At 40.2% G+C, this 13,423-nt stretch overlaps 1 protein-coding gene across 1 annotated transcript in view; it reads left to right on the top strand.

Moving 5' to 3' along the window:
• Dnah11 (dynein axonemal heavy chain 11) overlaps positions 1-13,423 on the top strand; it is a 302,790-nt gene that overhangs the window by 21,417 nt on the left and 267,950 nt on the right. The window contains exon 8 of the mRNA XM_021201453.2: positions 12-179. Coding sequence (XP_021057112.1) covers positions 12-179 — 168 coding nt within the window. The remainder of the gene's footprint in view (positions 1-11; positions 180-13,423) is intronic.

Here is a 13,423-nt window from a genome sequence, read left to right as displayed (position 1 = left end):
TTTTTTTAAAGGATATGTTTGTCACCATACTGGAATTTGAGAAACTGGAAAGACTGGAATTTGGTGGCAGCAAGGGAGCCGTCCTAAATGCACAAATCCGCTCAACGAGTGAGGAATTTATCGAATGCTGCAAAGTTTTCCAACAGAGCACTTACGATCCGTCTGACTGTGATGACATGGTAATATTATGTACTTTCCTTTTAACACGTAGGATTCTATCCTTTCAAAGCTAAAAGGGAAGACGATCACAGGGACCGTGTGAACTATCCGGGCTGACCCTTGTAGGACCTGAAGCTGTTGGAGACTCGTCAGCTCTACCTCCTTGTCGATGACAGGGACCAGATTTGACTTTTCAGTTCAGAGCTCTTGGACAACCATGGGCCTCAGTCTAGTACAGCTTCTTGTGAATATCAAAATGGAATTCCCTGCATTTACACTTACTGATCTGCTCGTCCAATGTCCATGTAACTTACATGCTTTATCTTAAACTTTTCTGTGTTATTTTTGGTCTGTTGAAACCATTAGTTTCCCCACCATCGTTATGTCATTCACCGGCATGCATCTTGTCTCATAATTTCTGTTTTTATGACTTAATAATTTCATATTTTGAACTTCAGGGGATTGGAGAGGTTAAGATTCAAGCTGCTTTCAGTCTGTCACTGAGCATACTGGTGGACAGGGAGTTTCCTGTGAGCCTTTCTCCAGCTCTAGGATACAGAGCTGTTTATGTGGTTTGTTTTGCCAAATCCCAGAAACCTGAGTTTAACAAAGAAAAAAAAGTTTAGTTTACCTTTTAAAAAAATCTGGAATGTATATATTGTTCAAATCAATCTTTGAAACATAGCACAATAGGTCAACTTCATACAGATGTAATTAGCAAACCCTCTGAATTCTAGTAACTGGTGGGTAGTTCAGTGAATGTGAGCAAGACGCTGCCTTGGTCAGTGGTTCTCTAGAATGTTTCTGCACAATTTATGGAAAGTAGGAGGAACATAGTAACATCCAGGTTCATCCCCAGAGCTATGTGATAGCAGCACTAGGAGGGTATTCAGTATGTGGGGCTGTCCTGGAACCAACAGCTCGGCCTATGTGAAGACCTTGTAGAGTTCTGTGACCCTTTGGAAGAGCAGCCCATGTTTTTAACCACTGAGACGTCTCCCCAGTTCCTCTTTTCTGTCTTAAAAGTGTGTCTTGGTTAGTTTTATTTTCTCATCATATTGCAACTATTGTATATTTTTCTTAAAGGATCCTTTAGGAAGCTGGAGAGTTGTTCCAACTGGTTAAGAACACTGGTCGCTCTTCCAGAGAACCGGGGTTTGATTCCTACCACCCACTTACCAATTCATAGACCATCTGTGGTTCTAGTCCAAGGGGTCTGACTCTGTTTTCTGGCCTCCGTGGGTACTACATGCATATGGTACACAGGCATACGTGCAGGCATGTCTTTTTCATCATATGGTGACTCAGTTTAAATTCCTTTCATGTATGTGTATACTTTAGAATGTGTATAAATAGGAAGCGTCTATGATAGTAGATTTCCATGTGGCTTTTCAAAAGGCCTTTAGTGTTGGTTGGTCCTCCTGCATGACCTCCTTTAGCCATGGGGGAATAATGTTTACTGGCTTGCGCCTGAGGGATTGCTCAGCCTGCTTTCTTATAGCACTTAGGACCACCAGCCCAGGTATGGCCCCACTGCAGTGAGATAAGCCCTCAGACATCAATCACCAATCAAGAAATGCCACACAGGCTTGTCAGTCTAGTGGGGGCATCTTCTCAGTAGTGGATCTCTCTTCCAAAATTATTCTAGCTGCATCAAGTTGAGATAAAACTAAACAGTACACTAAGCAATTCTTTTGACAGTATTACTGTCATATTTTCTAATTTATACAGGTTTTAGCCTGAAACATCTGTATGCACCCTGACACAGTCTGTGTTCATCTAGGAGCAATCTGTGTTCCTTCTGACACACCTGTGTTCATCCTGACACACCTATGTCTGTCTTCACTCTTTTTTCCTGTTTTTGCACAAAGAGCCTTTAACATACAATGTAATCACCTTGCTCCTAACTGTATTTTGGCATTCTTTGTTGTGTTGTTATAATTATGTTTCTGCTTTTATTTTTTCCCACCATTGTACACTATTCAACAAATTATGAGATTTATTGACTAGCTTGTTTTATTTTAAACTATTATTTAGAGTAGTAGGTAGAGTTGTCCAACAATTTAGTTAGGAATTTCTGCTTGTAGAAAGGTTTGGGTGAGCTTTTTAGACATGCTAATGTTAAAAGCAACTAAGATCCTAGTCATTACAAGCACACATGTGCACACACAGACACACATACATACACACAAGATCTCAGACCAGATAAGAACTTCAGAACCCAAGAAATAGTATGGAAATAAATTCCTTGGGTTTTCATAGTATGTAAATGTCCAGAATTGGAAACAACTATCTCAGCAACCTGAAGTGCCGGTAGCACATGCCATGGACCTCGATAAAAACTTGACTGTATTTAGCCAAGGGAGCAAAAGGGCTTCCCAGCAAGGCAGAAAACTTAGAATCATCTATATGCTGCCAAAGACCAAAGAAGCAGCTGTGCTACACTGTGACCGTGCCAGGAAGGCTGGGTAGGAACTTTAAACTTCTACACCCTTGGAAACCTAGAGTTCCATCCCTTATCCCTGCTGGGTGGCTAAGAAGGAGCTGTGGTCTTCATGCCTGCTAGCCAGGAGAGAACCCTCTTCTCTGTGGTGGTGGTGGTGGTGGTGGTGGTGATATGAAAATCTGAATTTTTTTTTTTTTTTTGCCACACCTGGTAGATCCTAATGTCACAGGGGTGGTATTAGAGGAAGCCTTGTTGAGACTGAAGACTTTCACAACAGCCAAGCGGTAGCAAAGCCATCAGCATGTGGCACCCTCTGGGCCTACAAGGGGAGTTGGACCTCATGGTGTGGCTGTGTGTTAGGACGGTCCCAGTGGAGAGACCTGTGTCTCTTGGGCAGAAATGGAGGCACAGAATCTCAGCAGTTGGCAATATCTGATACTGGTTGGTGAGCACATACTATACTGTGAGCTGGGCAGTCCTCAACTGAGCATCACTGAGCTGATGGGGATTTTGGAACCATCTGACAATGACTGCTTTATTTTTGAGCCAGAGTTGCTGGGCTGTTCCATCAAACTGCACTGTGGTGACAAGGTCTTGAGCCCTAGTGACTCTCTGATCTCAGGTTCCCAAGTGCTGGGCTTACAGGACTGTATCACTGTGTGTTCATCTTTCAGATTAAATTAAAAAAATTGAAAGTGAGGGTGAAATTACTTCTTACCTACAGGGAAAATATAATTTGATTGGTAGATCTCTTATCAGAAACCACAGATGGCAGAATTGAATGGGAGAAATAGATTCTGAGAAAACTGTAAATCTAGAATTTTTCCACCCTCGGGGACAGAGGGGAAATGAGATAATCAGATGAACAAAACCTAAAAGAATACATTTGTAGGCTGATCTTAAAAAGATTAGAGAAGAAATTTCAACATAGAAAGGCAGTGGTGAAGAGGCCTTGCATACCAGAGAGGATGAGGTGGGCAGCTATGCTCAGTGTGTGTTATGATAGGAATTCCTCCTACTCCTCCTGCGTTAGGTTTGAGAGCGGAAGCAAACTGTGATGGCTACTTTGGTTATGTGTGTGTGCTAGAGATTGAACCAGGGCCTCGTGGATGATAGGCAATTGCTCCACCGCTGAGCTGTACTGAACCCAACTCTGATTCTAAATGTATGTACAGAAAATATTTAAGACAGCTATACTATAAATGGGGGAGTTAGGGTTAAGAAGCATTGCCCAGTGCAGTGTCACGACTATTTTTCCAGTGTTTTCTTCTGGAAATTGTATGGCTTCCCATGTATATATCTAAAGCTTTAATCTACTTCATTTTAAGTGCAGGAAGGGTTCAAGTTGACCCTTTTGCAAATGGAGAATCTTCCTAGCATCCTTTGCTGAAGAGACTGTTCTTGCCCCGCTGAACGGTTCCGCCCAATCATCAACAATCACTTGGTTGTATGTATGAGGGTTTATGTCTGGGCTTTCTATGCTATTTCCTTGATGTATATGTCACTGCTACACTGTTACGAATATCGCAGACTTGCAAATTTTGTCACCAGAAAGTATGAGCCTACTACCTTTGGAAAGATTTAGTCAGATGTTTAGGATGATGTTTTTAATTAGTGCAAAGGCATCCATGAGATTTCGATAGGGATTAGATTAGCTGGGCAGATTGCTTTGGATGGCATTGTCTCTGTAAGGATCTTAATCTGCGGCTCATGTATGTTGGCTAGCTTCCTACCCACCCCTTCTTTAAGTGCTTACAGAAACTATTTTATACCTTCTGGTGTACAGGTCTTTGACTTTTGAGGTCAATTTTTTAAAAATTAATTAATTAACATTTATTTTACACCCCATTCACTACCCCCTCCCAGTCATCTCCTCCCACAATCCTTCCCCCATGACCCCCTCCCCTTTTCCTCTGAGCCTGTGGGGGCCTCCTTGTGTATCCCTCTACCCTGGCATCCACGTTTTTGTGAGGCTAGGTGCTTCTTCTCCCACTGAGGCCAGACAAAGTGTCCCAACTAGAAGAACATATCCCACATACAGGCAACAACTTTTGGGATAGCCCCTGTTCCAGTTTCCAGACCCACATGAAGACTAAGCTGTATGTCTGGTACATATGTGCGGGCATGCCTAGGTTCAGCCTGTGTGTGTTCTTTGGTTGGTAGTTAAGACTCTGAGAGCCTCAAGGGTCCAGGTTAGTTGGCTCTGTTGGTCGTCTTGTGGCGTTCCCTGCAGGGGCCACAATCCTTCCTTTTATTCTTCCATAAGAATCTCCAGTGTCTATCCACTGTTTGACTGTGTGTGTCTGCATCTGAGTCAGCTGCTGGGTAGAGCCTCTCAGGTGACAGCCATGCGGGACTCCTGTCTGCAAGCATTGCAGAGTATCATTGATCGTGTCAGCGACTGGTGCTTACCCTTGGGATGGCTCTCAAGTTGGGCTGGTTTTTGTTGGCATGCTCCCTCAGTCTCTGCTCCATCCCAGGTCCCTATACTTCTTATAGACAGGATAGGTTTGGGGTCATAATTTTTATCCGTGTGTTAGTGTCCCTATGGCTCCACTGGTGTTCCTGCCTGGTTACAGGAGGTAGCTTTTTCAGGTTCCGTATCTCCAAGGCTGAGTCACAGATAAGGACATGTCCATTGATTTTTGGGCGCCTCCCTTATCCCGAGTCTCTGTCTCTTCCTGGAGATGCTCCCTAGATTCCCATTCATTCTCCTGACCCTCTTATGACTATTTTATTCCCCCTTCTAAGTGAGATTCAAGCATCCTTGCTTGTGCCTTCCTTCTTGTTAAATTTCTTTTCATCTGTGGAGTGTAGCATAGGTATTCTGTATTTTATGGATAATACCTATTTATAACTGAGTACGTACTATGCATGTCCATTTGGGACTGGATTCCCTCATTCAGGATGATATTCTCAAGATTCATCTATTTGCCTGCAGAAACTCAGGATGTCTTTGTTTTTAATAACTGAATGGTATTTCAGTGTGTAAATGTACCATAGTTCCTTTATCCATTCTTCAGTTGAGGGATAACTAGGTTGTTTCCAGTTTCTGGCTATTACAAATAAAGCTGCTATGAACATATGTGAGCAAATGTCTTTGTGATATGGTGGAACATCTTTTGGGTACATGCCCAGGAATAGTATAGCTGGGTCTTGAGGTAAAACTATTCCCAGTTTTCTGAGGAACAGCCAAATTGATTTCCAAAGTGGTTGTGCAAAAACAGGTTGTCCTACCAACAATGTCAAAGTGTTCTTGTTCCACATCCTTGCCAGCATGTGCTGTCCCTTGAGTTTTTGATCTTAGCCATTCTGACCAGTTTTAGCCATTCTGACCAGTGTAAGATGGAATCTTAGGGTTGTTTTGATTTGCATTTCCCTGATGACTAAGGACTTTGAACATTTGGTTAAGTGCTTTTTGGTCATTTGAACAACAATTCCTCTATTGATAATTCTTTGTTTTTCTCTGTGCCCCATTTTTTAATTGGATTATTTAGGTTGTTGGCATTTAACTTCTTGAGTTACTTATAAATTGTGGATATTGTCCCTTTGTCAGATGTAGGCTTGGCGAAGATCCTTTCCCAACCAGAAGGCTGTCATTTTGTCCTATTGACAGTGTAATTTGCCTTAAAGAAGCCTTGCAGTTTCATGAAGTCCCATTTATCATTTGTTGAGCCATTGGTGCTCTGTTAGTGAAATAGTCTCATGTACCAGTGTGTTCAAGGGTATTTCCCACTTTCTCTTCTATAAGATTTAGTTTATCTGGTTTTATGTTGAGGTCCTTCATCCACTTGGACTAGAGTTGTATGCAGGATAATAAATATAGATCTGTTTTCATTCTTCTACATGTAGACATCCTGTTAGACCAGCACCATTTGTTGAAAGTGCTTTCCTTTTTTCCATTGTATGGTTTTGGTTTCTTTATCAAAAATCAAGTGTTCATAGGTGTGTGGGTTTATTTTTTGGGTCTTCTATTCAATTACATTAATCAATGTGTCTGTTTCTGTACCAGTATCATGCAGTTTTTATCACTATTGCATTGACTCTATAGACTGATTTTGGTAAGATGGCCATTTTCACTATGTTAACCCTGCCTTTCCATGAGCATGGGAAATCTTTCCATCCTCTTATATCTTCTTCAATTTCTTTCTTCAGGGACGTAAAGTTCTTGTCATAAAATTTTTTCACTTGGTTGGTTAGAGCTACACCAAGATATTTTATATTATTTGTGGCTTTGTAAAAGTTACTGTTTCACTAATTTCTTTTTTAACTAGTCTATCATTTGTATAAAGGAGGGCTACTGATTTGAGTTAATTTTGTATCCAGAAACTTGGCTGAAGCTGTTTATGAGCTGTAGTTCTCTGGTAGAATTTTTGGTGTCGTTTACCATATCATACACAAATAGCAATACTTTGACTTCTTCCTTTCCAGTTTGCATCCCCCTTGATCTCCTTTAGTTGTCTTATTGCTCTGGCTAGAATTTCAAGTACTATATTGAATAGATAGGGAGAAAGTGGGCAGCCTTGTCTTGTCTCTGATTTAAGTGGAACTGCTTCGAGTTTTCATTTAGCTTGATGTTGCCTATTGTCTTGCTGGGCATTGCTTTATGTTTAGGTATGAACTTTGTACCCCTGATCTCTCTGGTACCTTAGCATGAAAGGATGTTAGACTTTGTCAAGGCTTTTTCAGCATTTTTTTTTTTTTTTTTTTTTTTTTTTTTTTTTTTTTTTTTTTGTGTTTACGGTGGATTACATTGATGGATTCTTGTATGTTGAACCATCCCTGCATCCCTGGGATGAAGCCTATTTGACTATGATGTATGATTTTTTTGATGTATTCCTGGATTTGATTTGAGACTATTTATTGAAGTTTTTTTGCATCAATGTTCATAAGAGAAATTGGTCTGAAGTTCCCTTTCTTTATTGAGTCTTTGGATAGTTCAGGTATCAGTGGCTGTGGCCTCATATAATGAGTTTGTTCCTTCTGTTTTTGTTTCATGGAATAGTTTGAAGAATATTGGTATTAGCTCTTTGAAAGTCTGGCATTAATCTGTATCATCTGGCCCTGGACCTTTTTTGTTGTTGTTGTTGTTGGGAGACTTTTAATGGCTGTTTCTATTCTTTAGGGGTTTTAGGTCTGTTTAAATAGTTTCCCTAATCTCTATTTAACTTTGGTAAGTGGTATCTGTATAGAAAATCATCCATTTCAGTAAGATTCCAATTTTGTGGAGTGTAGGCTTTTGAAGTAAGACCTAATGATTCTTTGAATTTCCACAGATCTCATTGTTATGTCTCCTGTTTAATTTCGGATTCTGTTAATTTGGATTCTGTCTCCCTTCTTTTAGTTAGTTTGGCTAAGGGTTTGTCTATCTTGTTGATTTTCTCAAAGAAATCTTTTCTTGGTTTCATTGATTCTTTGTATTATTTTCTTTGTTTGTAACTATTTGATTTCAGCCCTGATTTTGATTATTTTCTGCCTTCTACTCCTCTTTGCTGTGATTGCTTTTTTTTTTTTTTCTAGAACATTCGAATATACCTTTAAATTACTGGTATGAGAACTTTCTAATTTCATTATGGAGGCATTTAGTGCTAGGAAATTTCCTCTTAGCACTGCTTTCATTGTGTCCCATAAATTTGGGTATGTTGTGCCTTCATTTTCATTGAATTCTAGAAAGTCTTTCATTTCTTTCTTTCTTCTCTGACACGGTGATCATTGAGTAGAGAGTTGTTCGATTTCCATGAGTGTGTAGGCTTAGTGGTGTTTCTGTTGCTGAAGTTCAGCTTTAATCTGTGGTTTTCTTGTATCTGTTGAGGCTTGATTTGTGACTGACTATACAGTCAATTTTGGAGAAGGTTCCATGATATGCTGAGAAGAATGCATATTCTTTTGTGTTTGGGTGAAATATTCTAAAGATGTCTGTTAGATTCATTTGTTTCATGTTTGTTAATTTCATTATTTCTCTGTTTAGTTTTTGTCTGGATGACATGTCAATTGGTGAGAGTGGGGTGTTGAAGTCTCCCACTATAAATGTGTGGGGTTGGATGTGAGATTTAAGCTTTAGCAAATGTGTGTGTGGGGGTGTGTGTGTGGGTGTGTGTTTACAAATGTGGGTACCCCTGTGTTTGGGGCATAGATGTTCATAATTGAGATGTCATCTTGGTAGATTTTTCGTTTGATGACTACTGTATCTTCCATGCCTGAGATTCTTTCTTCCATCTCCTGTATTCTCTTGGTGTTGCTTGCATCTGTTGTTCCTGTTCTCTTCACCAGGTTTTTCATCTCCAGGATTTCCTCAGTTTGTGTTTTCTTTATTGCTACTGTTACTACTTCCAGGTCTTACACAGTTTTATTTATTTCCTTTACCTGTTTAACTGTATTTTCCTGTATATCTTTAAGGGATTTATTTGTTTCCTCTTTAAAGACTTCTGCTTGTTTGATTGTATTTTACTGTATTTCTTTAAGGGATTTATTCATTTCCTCCTCAAAGGTATTTATCATCTTTATAAGATTGGATTTAAGATCATTTTCTCGTGCCTCAGTTGTGTTTGGATATCCAGGGCTTGCTGTAGTAGACTAGCTATGCTATGAATGTGTCATATTGTCTTGGCTTTTGTTAGTTGTGTTCTTTTGAGGGCTTTAGTCATCTGGTTGTCTTTGGTTCTTGTAGTAGGTATTGAGAGGGGGGTTAACCTGGATAGTCTTGGTGTGGCAGGCCTCTGATGGGTGTCCTTGGGCTGTATGGGTCCAGATCTGCAGGTTTCTATGGTTCAAGATCCTCAGGTCTGTATGGTTCAGGAGCCACAGGTCCAATGAAGGTGTGCAGAGTGGTGGTGGGAGAATGGAGATCCCCTGGGATAGCAGGCTGCTCAAAGCAGCCTGCCTTGCTCCAGAGTGCTCAGCAAGCTGGGAAGATGGGTGGGGGAAGAGAAGCTTACCTGTATGGTTCAGGTTCCATAGGTCTGCTGAAGGTGGGCAGAGAGGTATGGAAGAATGGAGGTCCTCTGGGATAACAGCTCCAGGTCAATCTTATTATGAAGTATTTTATTCTACTTAATACTACTATAGATGGAGTTGTTTTCTTTTTAGGGGATGTTCCTTGCCAGTATACACAAAGGTGAATGGGTATTTTTTTCTCCCTAGGTACATACATGTATGTATCTTGTCTGTGCAGGAGAACATCCATATTGAGGGTGGTCAGCAATCAACCTCCAATGTTGTTCCCCCAGCTCACAAATAGGCTAGGTTTGCTGGCTGGGAGCCCAGGGATCCTCCTGGATTAACAGTAAGTGGTAGTACATTGACTCCATTCACTCAGGCTCTAGAGATGGAGCACAGATCCTAATGCTTCCTCCAAAAGCCCAATTTACTGGCTGCACTCCCACCAGTCTACAGCTGACTTTGTGTATTGATTTCTCACCTGCAACCTTGTTGAGTCTGTCTGTCTGTCTCATTTCCTAGGTATATAATCTTTAGATAAAATCATGTCACCTGATTACTTTGCAATTTGGATGCTTCTTGTTTTACTTGCCTAATTGCCCTGGTGAGAGAGGGAAACCTTTACCCCCTTCATCTTTGGAGATGATGCTAATGACTCAGTGCTCATGGGGGAGGTGGTCCCTTCTCATGCTGGATCTTTAGTTCCTTCCATTCTTAGTTCAGTGAATGTATTTCTCATGAACGAATGTTGAGTGTTAAGCTCCTTCTGCATCAGTTGGGATCATGGGAGGTCCACTCCCTACTGACATTCTGTTAATGTGGTATATTGTGGGGTTTTTTTTTGTGTGTGTGAAACCACCCTGATATTATGGAATGTTTCCCTTGACCACTGTTTATAATAATTCTCATATTCTACTCAATTCCTTTTGCATATTGTCTCAGCATTCATAAGGAACATCGGTCTGAAGTTTTCTCTTCTTGAAGTATCTTTAGCAGACTTTGTTATCAGAGCAATGTTTACCTCATAGAGCAAGTTAGCAGGTACTCCTTCCTCACTACTTTAGAAAAGTTTGAGAAGGATTGACCTTAATTCTCCTTTAGATACTTATAGAATCACTAGTAAAACCACCTGGTCCTGAGCTTTTGTATGTTGGGAAGTTGTTGATTGCTGATTTAATCTTCTTACTAGTTTTGGCTTTTGAATTGATTTTGTTAGATGCCATATCTCTCAGAATTTGTCCATTTCATCTATTACCCTTCATTCTCCCACCCTCCATGAAAGTCCTGTCATGTGGATCAGGCTGGCCTGCTCCTCACCTTCCTTTCTCTGCTGCCATATGCTTGGACCACAGGCATATACACCATGTCTAGACATGTTTTCTAATTTTGTGCATGGTTGTTCATGGTACTGCATTGTAATCCTTTTTATTTCTAGAAAAACATAGTAATCTCTTCCCTTTCACTTTCATAGTATTGAGTACTCAGAGAAAACTGACTACAAGAGACTGTCAATCTAGCAAAAAATTGTCAATCTTTTGAATTAGTGTATTTAGATAATTTTTATTTAATGTAACTAAACTACTGCATTTCTAAGAATAAGCATTTCATTTTCTTGATTAATCTCTGTTGATTTGTTTTCTAGTGCATGTGTGTTTGCTTTGATCTTTATTATTCTGAGATGTGAAACTAGAATAACCATTTTTAAATGTTCTTTTATTTTTTAAGATTTATTTACTTATTTATGTGAGTACACTGTTGCTGTCTTCAGACACACCAGAAGAGGGCATCAGATCTTATTACAGATGGCTGTGAGCTACCATGTGGTTGCTAGGAATTGAACTCAGAACCTTTGAAAGAGCAGTCAGTGCTCTTAACCACTGAGCCATCTCTCCGGCCCTTTATATTTTTTTAACATCTTATATCTGTAGCTTTAAAATTCCATTTTAGCACATCTATTGCATGTTCTGAATTAGAGTATATTGAAAGTTTATATCTTCTTTGCTACTAGTCAGTGTTTTTCCTCCTCCCCCATCTCCCTCCTCTCCCCTCCCCTTCTTCCCCCTCCCCTCCCCCTCCTCCTCTTCCTCCTCCCTTTTCAAGACGGTTATTCTGTGTAGCTCTTGGTGTTCTCAAACTTGCTTTACAGATCTGTCTGGCCTCAATGAACAGAGAAATGCCTGGCTCTATATCCTAAGTGCTGGGATTAAAGGCATGTGACACCACCACCTGGCTTGCCTCTAGGCATTCTTAATTCCTCTTGTGAGTTTTTCCCAGATGTTTGTTCATGGGAAGTAAGCTTTTATATTTCTCTGGACTTGTGAAATGGTATTACACAGTGAAAAATACTTTATATGTATATGGTAGAATACCAGGAGAGTAGCAAAGCAATACACTTGAAAGTGAATAAATATATGTAATATAGTTTTTAAATCCACAAATAATTATAAAGAGGCAGGAAAATATAGAGAGCAAACTGGAAAAAAATAGCAGGTCCCAGTATACAAATAATCATATTAGATTCAAGTGTTTTAAATACACCAATTCAAAGACAGATTGATGGGTGAATTAAAATGCACATGTGATATAGTGCATGCTTTCTTTTTGTCTGAAAACAACCACACAAACCTATTATAAGTCACTGGGTATATGATGCAAACATTAATCAAAGGAAATTAGAAAGGACTACAACAACTTCACAGCGAGGAACATTGCTGAAGAGGAGGTATTCCTCAGTGACCAGGGGTCAATCCAACTAGGAAACAGCAATGCTAAATACACAAAGCTTCAGAGAAGCATAACAGTGAAACAAAGTTGCAGAGCTGGAAAGCCTACCCATTAAAGTGCCCACCCCCGCCCTCTCCATAGCTGGGAAACAGAAAATCAAGGGTGTGGTTAGATCAGCACCAAGCAAGAGCACCTACTGAGCTACAGTGGCAACAGCTGCTTGAGAGTCCATGGAACAGGAATCGCCCAGCTGTCCTAAAGGAATTAAAATCAGAGAGGCAGATCTTTGACAGTGGCCCCAAACAGTAAAGCAGTAGGAGGTAACTGCCTGCAGGAAGACAGAGTTTTCTGAATTCAAGAGGAAAGCTATGCAGGGCTCTGTCGCTGAGCAACAGTGTTATGTGGCCACTCCTCAGAGAAGGATCAGAATTGGTAGGGGTGGTGGTGGGCTTGTTTGTTTTTGAGACAGGGGTTTCTGTGTCATTCTGGCAGTCTTGGAACTCATCTGTAGACCGGGCTAGACTTGAACTCACAGAGATCAGTCTGCCTCTGCCTCTTGAGTGTTGGGATTAAAGGTGTGGGCTGCCACTGCCTAGCTCCTTTTTTTTTTTTAAATACCAAAAATAGAATAGGAATGGAATAGCCACCAAAACCCTTGATATGTTTCAATTTAGTGTGTGTGTGTGTGTGTGTGTATGGTATGGGTATGTATGGTTTGGGGAGGTATTGGGTTGTGGTATGGTATGTATGGTGTGTATGTATGTGTTATGTATGGTATTATGATTTGGGGTGGTTTGAGGGATGTGGTGTGGTGTATAATACATGTATGGTGTATTTGTGTATATTTGTGTGTTTGGTGTGGTATATATGATGTGTGTGATATATACGGTGTGCGTATAGTGTTGTATAGTGTGAGTATATATGTGTATATTTTAGTGTATATGTGTGATATGGTATGTATAGTGTGTGTAGTGTTGTATGAATGGTATATGTTTATATTTTATATGTGTGTCTGTGTGGTATAGTATATATGGTATGTGTGTGTTATATGGTGTATGTGTATTATGTATGGTGTGTATTATTTATGTTGTATATGTATGGTGTGTGTGTGGTACAGCATGCAGAGGGTTTGTGTGTGTGTGTGTGTGTGTGTGTGAG

The sequence above is a fragment of the Mus pahari genome, chromosome 7 (genome assembly GCF_900095145.1).
Source record: "Mus pahari chromosome 7, PAHARI_EIJ_v1.1, whole genome shotgun sequence".
Taxonomy (NCBI): domain Eukaryota; kingdom Metazoa; phylum Chordata; class Mammalia; order Rodentia; family Muridae; genus Mus; species Mus pahari.
Note: the sequence above shows the minus strand (reverse complement) of the source record. Positions and strands in the feature narration are given on the sequence as shown.